We start from the raw sequence: 13,093 nt of genomic DNA, 5'->3' as shown, positions 1-13,093 counted from the left end.
TGTATTTTTAAAAATGTTTATTGAAATGCCTTCATTGCATCATGCAGGATACAAAAATCATTATTAGAAAACCTTTATAACTATACTTAGGAGTAAAATCAAGATACATCAGGGAAAAATAATAACTGTATAAACAAAGGCAATTTATTTGATAGTGTTTTAAATTATAGATTACAGGCTGTGATCTGCACAGATGATGACAATTATCTTGCAACAACAGTCTCTCCTTTTATGATTCAAGTAGAAACTGCTGTTTGTCATGCTAGAACAACACCATCACCTGTGTATACCATGAACCTGTTCATTACACTTACAGGGTTTAAAAAGTGTAACAAAAATACTCTGCCAGGATACTTCTATTCTCTTTTCAGTTTATTTGTTTAATCAAAAGCCATTAACTTTTCATCAAGGGAACAAAAGGCTAATGTGCTTTCTTCTAGTACACAAACCACGGAGTGTGTACGTTTCAATGACTGAAATACAACCTCTTTAAAGTCACAACACTTTTCTGAAGTTCATTTCCATTAAATAGTTTATATTTTTGCAATATTACTCAAGGACTTGGAGGTGATTTTAAAATGGGAGACTGCTGCACCCTCAGTATTTTTTGCCGTTTTAGGAATCTCAGTCCCTACTACTTCAAACTTTCAGGGGTTTTTATTCATACACTGCTTCGTGTAAACTCACAGAACTCACCTCTCTCATTTCTATTTGACAGCGTTATTTTCTGCAGATGTACATTAAAAAACAAAACAGCTCTCTGGAACTGAAAGCTTGGCTCCAAAGAATTCAGGTAGGTAGAGATTTTGGTGTTGGCTTCAAGGCAGGCGATGTTAGAGATTTCAATAGAGTGTTCACTTAGCACAGAGCAAGACTAGAACCACACTGGGACCTTACCACATTAAAGAAAATTGCTGTTGGGGCCACAATCAGTGTCTTCTGTTCAACAGGGAAAAATTAAAAAATCCCTCTTTATGAGGAAGCTATTACATGTGTTTCCATTTCTCATCCTTGTGGAAAAAAATGCATCTTTATAAAGCTATCATTTTTTTCTTTTTTTTTTGAGCTCCATAGATGGGAACTTTAAACATACAGTTGATGGCACAAAGTGTTTGAACACACAGAATATAACAGTTTAATTACATTAAAAGTCATTAAGAGTTTTGGCACTGTCCCCTTACAGAAAGTTAGGTACAAGTAACAATATGAAAAGTAAGGGAATCATGTAACTCTTTGGCTCTGTTGTAACACTTTACTAAGGCAAGACCTGTACCTTAGGGCTGCTTTTTTTATTTGTATTTTTATAAAATACTTGACTAAAAGTTTTTAAGAAGTCACCTAATCGTCTATAAATGTCGAATGTTGCATATTAAAATATATGCTTATTACACCTTTTTGTTTCACTACTAAAATTTTTGCATACTAATGAAAACACACACACTTGTAAACTGTTCAGTGTAAATTTATGGAGACATCCTCTGTATAAGAGAATTAGTGGGAACTTCTCATTCAGTCCAGATGCTGTAATTCAAATTGCCTGATTATCCATTTTGGAGCTGCTGTGACTCTCCCCACAGCTTTAGCTCGTTCATTCCTCTAAAGCTCAGCTACAACAGGTAACAACAACCCCTCCCTTGTCAATGCGTTTGTAAGCCCCTCTCAATCTGAGGTTTGCACATCATTAGGAGGACATCTCAGGGAATTCACTGGCTTTTCGGCTGTCACTGGCTATGGCTAATTTCATGGGTTACATTATTGCAGGATGCCCTGTTGCTCCCCTTTTTATTACAGCATGAAGTGGGTGTAGCCTTCTGCGCCCGTGACAATGACATCCATCCATATCCTCATGGCTTCTGGGGAAGGAGCAACCATGTAGTAGATACGGTCATGGGTCTTCACACTGAACGTCAGCAACGGGTTGGGGCTCTAGAGTAAAACACAAAGGTGTCAAAAGAGAAATCAAAGCCATTTATTGGTAACGGGTGGAATTGCTTACAGGGGTATTTATGAATAGAGTCAGGAAGAAAGATAAAACGCTGTAACACTGCATCTTATATTGCAGCAGAGATGCGTTTTAGGTGTTTGAAGCCACCATAAACACCTTTTACACCATTTCCCCAGCAGACTATTGTACAGTACTACAGGGACCCAAGCTGTTGCTTCATGCCCAAATAACTCACTCTGCCCAGTGACTTTCACAAACTGGTCACAGCTCATTTAAACTACAGGTGAGAGGCAGGAGTGCCATGAGCTGCCTGCAGTTAGCTCTCTCCCTGGGACAGAGACATGCAGCCAGCTTTGACCTGTCCAAGCCACTCATTTCAGTGGAGTTGCACTGAACTCAGAACTCCTTGCAGCAAATCCCCCTCTGCAGGTAGATACCTCTGCTTCTATTAGTGTAAAACCCCCCAAAACAGTGCTAATCACTCATTAGCTTCCTCTTCCTTTTCCTCCACTCCAGGGGTATTTGTTAGTATTTGTTTCTTTTTTTTTTCCCCCAATAATGTTAGTTCTCCCTTTGATTTTACAGCAGCTACTATACTTTGGGTGCTCTATGTGATACGTGGCTAAAACAGCAGTAACAAAGTTTACCTTATATGCATTCTTTAGATGATCATAATAGACTTCTTCAATAGCTTGAAAATATATTACACCTTTTAATTTTGTTTCATGTTTGTCTAAAAGAGAAAAGACAGAATGACTTCAGAACTGAAATGAAGTAAGAAGCCAAAAGCTTAATTTGCATTTCCATCTATGTTCAGCTGACAAGTAACTGACTTAACAGTTCTGCTTCTGAAATCCCACAAAAACCTTCAACCTTTCTTACTAATTCGTTGGTTTTGTTGAGAGATGCATGTTTGACTTTGTCTTCTTTTTCACCTAGCTTCCAAGGAAAAAAGCTTTTGTAACTTCCTCATATACTTTCAAGTCTCTCCCTTCACTGAAGTGTCTAAATGTTATGGAGGGTATCAGCCCACAGAAGGACAGATTATCTCTCAGATATATCCACTCTTCCAATTCCATGAAAACCAGCCACACCTCAGACAGTTTGTCAAGGGAAGACTCTAATGATGACCAAATGTCCAACACAATCTGACAGCAAAACCTTTATATTACAACACAGTTTGTGCATGCACTTTTTTAAAAAAAAATGCTTCTCATGTGTGAACTTAAAGAGTCACCACTATAATTTTTCACAAGAAAAAAAGAGCAGGAACATTGAGCATCCACCCTCCATTCTCCTGCAGTGGAGAGAGGAATTGTTAAGAAGCATCCCAACTGCATGGTGCATACTGAAAGGCAAACTTCCCAGCACTTCTGTATTGGGGGAATACAATGCTTTCTGCCCCCAAGTCATAGTATCATCTTAAGTTCATGGTTCAGTGCACTGCAGAACTAAAGCATTACCTCAGCACATTCACGTAGAGTTCAATTACTCCGCATTTACAGCACCAGTATTTATTTTGGAACTCTACTACGTATTTAAAGATCTAGACTGATCCTCAGTCATACAAGCAGCAGCATTTTAGTGCAGCTGGTACAGATTCCTCATCACACTACACTTGTTGGCTGGAGTCCTTGAGACATTAGCAAAAGTTTTCTTTGGTAATTGAGATTACATTATGGCAACTGTACTGCACTCAGAAGTGAAACCATTAAATGTTTGCATAAGTACTAAAAAACAGACAAAGATCAGTACCAGATGGGAATGCTGCTGTGTGTCACAGGCCTTCCTAACCAAAAAAACAGATGTTAAGAACTAAACAAAAAATGTTTGTCACATTCTTCATTGTTCTGCTGCAAACCAGTAAGAAATATTCAGTGGGTATGTAAGGAATGAATCAATTCAAGTTCCTGATGAGTTGCTGGAAAGCAGTTATGTCAGTGAAGTAAATGAAACTGTTTGGGTGGTTTTTGTACTCAGTGTTTTCTTCTGTGTCTTAGCAATGACCATCCTGCACATGCCTCTTTCTGGCCTCTCTGAACAATAAATATTCAGAGCTTAATGTTTTTTTTGTGACTTCCTCAGAACTGAAACTTCCAAGTCAAACCACAGGTATATTTGCACAGCTTTTGGAGAAATAAGCATGTTCTTAAATTCCCCATTTCTGGGTTTACCCCAAGATAAAAGTAATGTAAAGCTTAAAATGGCTCCAGATGTTGTGTAGCATCACTTTGTGTACACAAACACCTTTGGAGTATTGTGTGTTCTTCATCTGAAATTCCTTATGCTTTCAAAATAAGGCAAACCCAAAAATCTGCCCCTATATGTTTGATTTCCTGAAAACCTTCTCTTCACATGTTCTGCAGAAACATTCACTTCAGTTTTTATGGTCAGTATAATAAATTATATTCTTGTATGAAGGGTACAAGATATCATTCAGTCATTGGGACAAGTATATAATACTTAAAAATAAAGTATGTGGAGCCATTCATCTGTGTCCTTGTAACCTGATCATCTTCCATTTTTTTCTCTTGCCCACCTGCATCTCCTCCTTTGTTTTGTTTCATATGCTAATTCTGCCTTACCTTGCATGAGGATTGAACCCTGTAGGGAAGAAATCTGTGTTTTATTTGGACTCTCTACTTGTTCATCACTCAGCTGAGTTTGATAAGCAGACAGAAAACAGATGTGACCCTAGCAGCAGTCCTGCCACCTACCCGCATAATAAGTGAAAGTTCTCTTGTTTCTGTCAAAAACAAACCACCGTTTTTTCCAGGTTTTGATTTTCCCTCCCATTTTGATGAGGAAGCCTCGGCAGGTCTTCTCAGTGAGAGAAATGTGGTAGCAGGTCTCGATGTTGTGCCCAGCTGTCTCGATGTGACCTCGCAGGTCGAAGTCTTCCTTTCTAACGGGCAAATAGCGAGTCAAGGGACGGGCCTACAGGGCAGGAAAGATAATCTGTTATCTTCAAGAGAGGCCTTATCATCTCCTGCCCTTCCTGCTGCAAGGACGTAACTGAGAGCTGCTCAAAGGGTCTAAGAATAAATGTCAGGAAAATCAAAGAGCTTTCACTGCAGCTCTGATTTTCTTGAAAAGAAAAATTCTTGAAATGTCTAACTTTACATGTTGTAGAAGCCAGAGAGAATGTAAGAAGTTTCTTGAGATGAACAGCTGATTATCTGGTAAAACAGAGCCCACAGCACAGGAAAGTTGTCTTAGAATGAAGGCATCAGTTAAATATAAGGGTGTATTGCTGCCTTAGATGAAGTCCAAGAACTTCATGTGTCGGATGTTAAGCAAACCCTTTATTCCTCTGGATCAAATGCTCACTGCACACATGTGCCAGTCTTTAATTTTAATGCTACTGCTATAGGTATTTTCATGCAGAATATAATCTATAAATAATAAGAACACACTATTGCAGGAAACATTAATAATGGGAATGAAACATAATTGCCAGTTAGTTTCACAGGGATTGTGGTGACCAAGACAGACTTTTTTTCTGCTGAACAAATTAACTTTGATAACTAGTTCACAGTGTGGCACAGAGAGCTGGAGTGCATCCCTCTTCAAGAGAGACCAGAGCAGTGCAGGAGGCAGTGCCTCATTCCTGACTGCAGTTCAGGCCTCTGCCCCAAGCCTGGACAGTGTCAGCTGGGAGAGCAAGGAGACAGTCATTGGAACCTCTCCCAATGGAGGGAATATTCTTGTTTTCTGTGCCTGAGGGGCTGTGCACAGTCACCACCCACAGAAACACACAAAACAGGTCTCCCAGAGAAGGCTCCTGCTGCAGCTGAGGCAGGGAGAGGCCACTTTGGAACAGAAGCTGATTTCAGAGGCTTTCAAGGATCTGTGAAAGGAGCATCTCCCTGTCTCTCTCCCTCTGGACTCTAGGGACCTGGAGGAACTGATGTGCCCCTGCTCCATTCCTCAAGTCAGCCTGGTAAATCCCACTGCCACTCTCAAACCAAAGGGACTTTCCCTTTTTGCACTCTTAAGAGCCTCTTGGTGCAACAGGAGCTGTGCTGCTCACAAGAACTCTCAGCACCCTTCTACAATTATGCACTCCTGTATGACACCAGCTGGCACCAGATCTGGCAAAGGCAAAGGTGGAGCTCCTTCCTCTCGTTTACATTTCTAAGGGTCAAACGTGCTGGGAGAAAAAAAATTGGTCTCAATGTACATAGGAAATAAAAAAGAAAAAAAAAATCAGTCATTTTTGACAGATATCTTTTTGTCTTCCTGCCAATTCAGTCTTCTCCCTGCCAAGTCTGACAATTAGCAGTAACATTCTATAACAACACAGGCATGCTCTAATTTGGGGTAAAGATATCAGCACTGCATTGTTGTTTATGCCAGATGTGAGTTATCAACAACATTTCTGAGAAAATGAGGAGACAAGCAAGTAAAACTTAACATTCCTAATTACATTTTATATAAAAACAAATGAATATATTTAACTGGAAACAGCTGGTTAAAAACATCAGCAAAGGTTTTATCTGTGATAAAACCAGAAAGATATTCCAATATGATATGGAATCTTCTGCACTCAAATACATCTGTTAAGATGGAGACATTGTCTTGCTCTGGTATCTTAGCAATGACTGCCTAGTCTATTTGATATTATTGGTTTTGGAGGAGTAAACAAATAAGTAAGACCCCAAGCCTAAAGAAAACACAAGGTACCTCTAAACCCAAAGAAGAAGCAAAAATATGTAGGAGCTAACACTTTTTAAATTAAGTAGCATTTCTCATGTTGTACAGTCTCATTAACTTTAGAAAAAAATAATATTTACTCTCTATTGTAGATGTGAAGCTGAAAAAACTTCCTTTTTTGTCTTTTTCTTTTCTGGCAAATGTTTGGAAGTAATAATACACATATTTTATGTATTAAAAGAAAAAGCAAAACACCAATGGTTTATAAAACTAATACACAAACCTCTGTTGTTTTGCCCAAAAAAATCTGCTCTGCCTAAATTCAGTAACAAACTTTATAGGATTAATATTGCTACTTTCTATATAAAATGCTAAATAGATATACCTATGCTGTTATCTAACTCTAAGTGAATACTTGGCTCCAAGAGCCCAAGCACAACAATTGCACCTGAGAAATACTGAATCCATCTGTTCAGCAGAAAGCAGCTCTGTTTGCCACTGGCAGAAATACATGTATTTGTAGTTTTTGTACATGAAGGGGAAGTCTTGCAGTTCAAACCCATTTCCCATCCCCATATCTGACCTGTGCTCTTTGTTTCTCACGTATTTTGACTTCTTTTTCTATTAACTTTTGCCTCTGGCTCGTTTCTTCCTCCAGTCTTTTCTCCAGTTGCTCTCTGCGGCGTTTTTCTTCCTCCAGAGCTCGTTTCTTGGCTTCCATCTCCCGTTCCTGAATACCACAGCACACACACAACTGCAATTACATGCAGAACTATAGCTGGCAATGTCATTTCTAAGCTAGGGCTAAAGACTTTTGTGTCCCTTAAGTAGGCAGAAATCTATATCCAGCACACTGGACTGAAATTTGGAGTAAGAATTGCAAATAGAAATGAAGGTTCTTCTCAAGCAGCTCCTGCAGAAGGTGACAAACCAATGCCAAGCAAGTTTCTGGGGATTTTACCAACAACTTGCCTTTGAGACAGCAGATATTGCACGTGGGCCCAAGGCTGTAGTGTGAGGTGAAGCCAAGGGGAAGAGGTATTTTTAAATGTCAATTAGGTATAAGCTGGGCAAGTTTCTATGTGGCATTAGGTGAATATTTTCCAAACTTACACCTACCATTAGTTACTCAAAGTTACACTTACCCTGGTCTCCAGCAGCCGAGTCTTTTCAGCATGTGCTTGTTTGAGAAGTCTCTCCATCTCCTCTATCCTTGCAATGTTTGAAGTGCTAGCACTGCAAAACACTCCATTATTTCTTATTTAAAATAACAGTTGGTATTTAAAGAAATATTTTGCAGTCCAACATAATTTAAGAACGGAGTTGACAGTGTTCACATCCAATTCAGTGCAGTAACCAAAAAAAAGGGGTATGTTTGGTGAGCTGATGAATGACTACAGCAGCTCTTCTGTACTTTGAGCACCCACAAATTTTATGCATTTCTACAAAAAAAGTGCTTCTCTCGCCTTAAAACTGGCAAAATATAACTTAAAACATTTTAAACTGGTCAGAACAAAGCACCATAAATTAAGTCTGATATGGCTAGAAACTATTCTCAAACACCATCTAAAACAATCTGAATTAATTTTGCTTAAGCGAAATTTTGTCAAGGAAAAATTAAGTGCCTGTCTTCCAGATTTTATCAACAAAATCACACTCTTTTCTCCTTTCACCAAAGTTTGCCTTGTGAGAAACAGAACAATCTCTTGTAGAGGGTCCTTTTCTGGTTTTTGTATTGATTTGGGCTGTTTGTTTCTTTGTGTTGCTTTTTTTTTGTTTTCCTCTGGCATTGGCTGCAAGAGTCAGAGGGAAGCAGAAGAGCAAACAGTGAAATTTAACAGCTGCTGGGGCTTCCCAGTCCTGGGCTGGAGAATGCAGTTAAAAGATGGTAAACTCAGACACACACTGTCCTCCTTCCAAAGGCTCAGAGCAGGAAGTCAGAGAGAGGAAGGTTTCATATCACTGGCACCTTAGATCAGTGCACAGAATTAGTTCCCAGCCTGTCTCCAGCTATCAGAAACTTGCTGACTATCCATTTAAAAGAGAAATCCTCAAAACCAAATGGATGCTAAGTAAAACACTGCATGGCCAGTCAAAAGAACTGTCCTTGTGTTCACAAGTATTCAAAGTGCTCTAAGAAAGCTGTACTTCAGTATCAGCCTCTGTTTATGCTTGAGAAAGTGCTGGGGCAGGACTGTGAGCAGGAATGAAAGCATGGCCATGTCAGAAATAAAAAAGGGATTGTCAGGAGAAAATTGTTTGCACACAATTTTGAGACTCATCTGGACTTTTAACACAGATCATGGAAATTCCTTTCATCACCAGAAATGGTGCCTGAGCTGAGAGCCTCTGAAGATGAGAAAAGCAAACCTTTCAGTGTCATCTCTTCCTTTTTACTGACCCAGAATAGGGAGAGGAAAGGGCAAAAAGACTTTTGGAGGGAGCCTGAGTGTTCCAGCTTAAGCATCTAATTGGTTAACATGCTGGCCTTGCAGAAGTGTACATTTCACTGGCACATACCCTAGAAAAGTTTCCTATCAGAGGGAACTCCTTCCCTGCAGTGATCAGGTAAGGAAGATTGCTCTGTAGACTTCAGCATTATGACTTAACTCTTCACATTTCTATTTTCCATCTTTGAATAAACTTGTGAGGTTTTAAAACCTGATTATGAGGAGCTAGACAGATGTGATGCCTGTCTAATGACCTTATTTTCTTAACCAAGCAGCAGCACTCAGTGTCACAGTGTCGACAGCTATTCTCTTTTTTCACAATGACCACTGCAGGATGAGAAGGAAGAGGGTTTACCTGGAAATGTTGTCTGGTGAGCAGGCTGATATGCTGGTCTCCATACTGTCAGAACTGTCCAAGCTCAGCGTGTCAAAGGCATGGTCCTTGTAGCTCCGGTCTGGGAAGTGGAAACTGTTCAAATACACATTGGACTCGGAGGCTGTCCTGCTGTAGAACTCTGGAGACTTCTGCCGCTGGCTTTCACAGAGGCGCTGGTGGTTGTACCCTGCAAAGGACAGAGGAAACGCTGATTTCACACACAAATTATGGGACAGGAGGGTAACTCGTCAGCAGCACGAGCATTTTGAACACCGTCTCAGTCTTTACTGCACTGGGACCAAGGTACTACAATGTTATGGTTAATTTTACAAGTTAATCACACTGACATAAGAGCTTTAAATACCTGTTTTATCTATGATGGATTCAAATATAGGCACATGAGTATAACTGACTCTTCAATATATGTTCTTGTATGGGTAGTATGAAAATCTAATTTGAAAAAATGAAATTTACGTTTTATAATGAAATTAGACCTCATCTGGAAAGTAATGCAGTTACATTCAGGAATTTAGAAGAAATGACACTGACTAAATTAGAGAAAAAAAGAAAAAAAGTCCTGATATTCAATATTCTTAAGTACTTTTCTGGTTGACTTTATTGAATATGGATTTATTTTTTTTTAAATCTGTTTGGGAAACTTTGCCTTCTGGTAACTGCAATTGGACTCTTAGTTTCAGCTCAGATAATACAGGCTGCTTGTTACAGAATCATAGTTACTACATACAGGTACTTTACTGGAGTTTTGAAATTGCAGTTCACCCTTACAGGATTGAAGCAGATCTTACAGCTCAATGACTCTGAAGAAAAAGGTTATTCTGTTATTTTTCCACAAAACCATTTTTTTTTCTGGAAAGCCATCCTTGTTGAACACAGGGAACTTTGTTTGGCAATGTGCCCTTTGAAAATGTCTCCTCACAATTATTTTTATCTCATGTCTCCATTGCTCTCTCAAAGTAATGCAGACTTAGAGAGAGGCTGTTGAGCTTGCCTCATGAGGAGGAGTTGTCATTTTAACTGCTGAAGTATTTTAGGGTGCCCTTTTAAGGCTGTTCCATTTATGTGATTAGAAATACAACTGCACTGCTCATCTTTTCCTTCGATGTCTGCAAGAAGTGAGACTTTCTCATCATTCTGATAGTTAGGTTTATAATATTCTCTGCACACTTCTGACCTGAATTCTGAGCTGCTGGCAGAGCTGGAGATTAGGGAGGACTGAGAGACTACATGAAAACCTCTCATTCTTACAGCCACTGACATTCACACACATATTTAAGATAAACAGACATGGTAAAAATGCAGACAAATGTATAAATGAACCGAGGCCCAGATAAAAATTTTTACTAGACACCATTAAGACACTGATGTTAATTAAGCATGCTTAAAGTGCAGTATTTTTCTGTGTAATTCCCTATCTGTGCATACAAGGTTATCTCTGGTATTTATTGCCATGCCAGAGCTGGGAGAGCCCCAGTTCAGAGAGCCAAAAGCTGCAGTTATCTCAAAAGCATGTCTTCAGCTGAATAATTAAAGCACAACATTAAAGTAACTGTACCCTACAAGCATTTCCAAGGTGGTTTTCTCCTCACTCCCCTCTGTACCACACAAAGCTTTCTTGGACACACTTAAAGCTGGTTTCTAAGGAACTAGGACTCACATGCCATTTAAAAGAATACTAAATTTCAATCAGAAACTCAATTGTGTCGATTAGTAAAAGAGGCAAAAGTGACACAGACACACCTCAGCAGTCATGAACAACAGCATCACACCACACAGGTATTACTGATTCACATCTCTGGTTTGCTTTTTCTCCCTCATTTTGGCAAATGCTTCTGTTATTGCAGATAAGCAATTACCTTTCACACTCGAACCTTTGGAATGACTAATTGCTGCTGTGAAATGGTTATCAATGGTTCATTAGGGAAAGAGAGAAAAAAATCAATTACTGGAAGAACTGGATTCAAATGCATGCTTTTCTGTCGGGCCCTCTACAAATCCTTGCCTCCTCAGAAATCTTAATCCCTTGTTTTATATTTCACTGAAAAATAAACCCATCTAAAAGGCACAGAGCAGCACAGCAGTGCTGCAAACACTCTACCACTTAAGATAAAAAAAAACATTTTTTGAGGAGAGTATTTATCATTCAAATTTATGCAATCATGCATGTAACTAAACACTGGAAGAAACCAACATCTGTTAGGTTGCAAAATGAGATGCATTCACAGAAACAAAGCATAATTCAGTGTTCTCCTGTTGAGTTCATGCTGTGAGGAGCAGGCAGCTCAAAGCTCAGGATCATACCAACACCACGAGGCCACACAACCAACCTGTCCCCACCACAGCCACCCCTACACCCTGGGCAGGCACAAGCTGGAGTTTTCTTAAGGAGTTTTTAACTGCTCAAGTGCCTGTTCACACAACATGCACTTAAAAATATTAGACTCCTTGTAAGATCCAGCACTTCAGTAAAACTTCCCACAAGCCAAGATTTGTATCAGTTAAGTCTAACCTGATACAAGAGTTAAAGTATTTGTTGCTGCCTTGGTTTTACTACAGGGCTCCACTGCTCTGCAGCAAACTCATAAACTCATCAACATTAACAGCCATACTGTTGAGAAAAATATTGCAAAAATCCATAAAGCTGGGTCATCAAAGAAAAATATTCCCAAGGAGCTACTGCAGAATCACAGAATCCAGGTATACACCACAAAATTATGGTGAGGCTAGAACTAAAGGCAAAAGCTGTTATTAAAAGTGGCACTGTCAAGTATGTAGAGAACCCACTAGTATTTGATGAAAATGATCCCATTATGTTTTTCTTTTATTCCTATTCTTTCTTCTTTCTCTCATTTTTTTTTCCATTTTTAAAGACTCATATTAACACGTCAAGATACATTTGTTGTATGGAAACATGCCAAAGTAGGAAGCCCAAGTCTGTCTACCTTGTCATTGTCACCCACAGAGCTGCAAAGATTTCTACATTTTCTGCTCTATTTGTGTGGCTATGAGCAAAGAAGCAAAAAAATTAGGCCTGTGCAAAGCCATAGCTCTGCAGGTATTAGCACAAGTCAGAAGTTTTGTTGTGACAGGTTATTTGACAGCAGGAAAAAAAATTTTTGAAATGCTGTCATTATTTAACAATTATTTAAAAGTTTTTCAAGAGTCTAGGAACTACTTGACAGTGCTGATGCAACTGGTCCTTTTGCAAAAACATCACATGAGAAGTACAGCCAGGGAAGGGGGTATTTTCGTACCTTTTCTGGTTTTTCCTGAGTTTGACATGAAAAAGAGTCAAAAACAAACAAAAAAGGCAGACTGCTTTGAGAAGTTTCTGGATTGTTTGTACAAATACCCCTCGCTTGCAGTACACTTTTTTTTTATACAGAGCTTAGAAAGGACACAAATAATCATCTTGGTACCTAAGTTCTCTGTCCCAACAGCTTTGTTCCCAGTGCTGTGTCTGGTCTTTCCCCTTAATGCCCAGCTCCCCATTCCCTCTTCCCCTCTGGAGCCCATCCTGCAGTCAGTGGCACTGCTCTGGCAAACTCTCCCTCCTTGCTCCTCGTGGAGAGCTCTGCCTGGGAGCTCCAGCACTCACCTGCCCAGGTGAGCTCTGGAGATTGTACCAAACAGCAGCTCCTTTGTTCT

General features: G+C 39.5%; 1 protein-coding gene across 1 annotated transcript in view; it reads right to left on the bottom strand.

Moving 5' to 3' along the window:
- Positions 1-13,093, bottom strand: part of PHLDB2 (pleckstrin homology like domain family B member 2) — a 50,643-nt gene continuing 37,550 nt past the window's right edge. Inside the window, exons 13-18 of the mRNA XM_066340613.1 lie at positions 9,407-9,614; positions 7,747-7,837; positions 7,185-7,331; positions 4,663-4,882; positions 2,593-2,678; positions 1-1,926 (exon numbers count right to left, since the gene is read on the bottom strand). Of these exons, the coding sequence (XP_066196710.1) occupies positions 1,786-1,926; positions 2,593-2,678; positions 4,663-4,882; positions 7,185-7,331; positions 7,747-7,837; positions 9,407-9,614 (893 nt within the window). The 3' untranslated portion in view covers positions 1-1,785. The remainder of the gene's footprint in view (positions 1,927-2,592; positions 2,679-4,662; positions 4,883-7,184; positions 7,332-7,746; positions 7,838-9,406; positions 9,615-13,093) is intronic.

This window comes from Sylvia atricapilla, chromosome 2 (assembly GCF_009819655.1).
Source record: "Sylvia atricapilla isolate bSylAtr1 chromosome 2, bSylAtr1.pri, whole genome shotgun sequence".
Taxonomy (NCBI): Eukaryota; Metazoa; Chordata; class Aves; order Passeriformes; family Sylviidae; genus Sylvia; species Sylvia atricapilla.
This window is presented reverse-complemented; position numbering and strand designations above follow the sequence as displayed.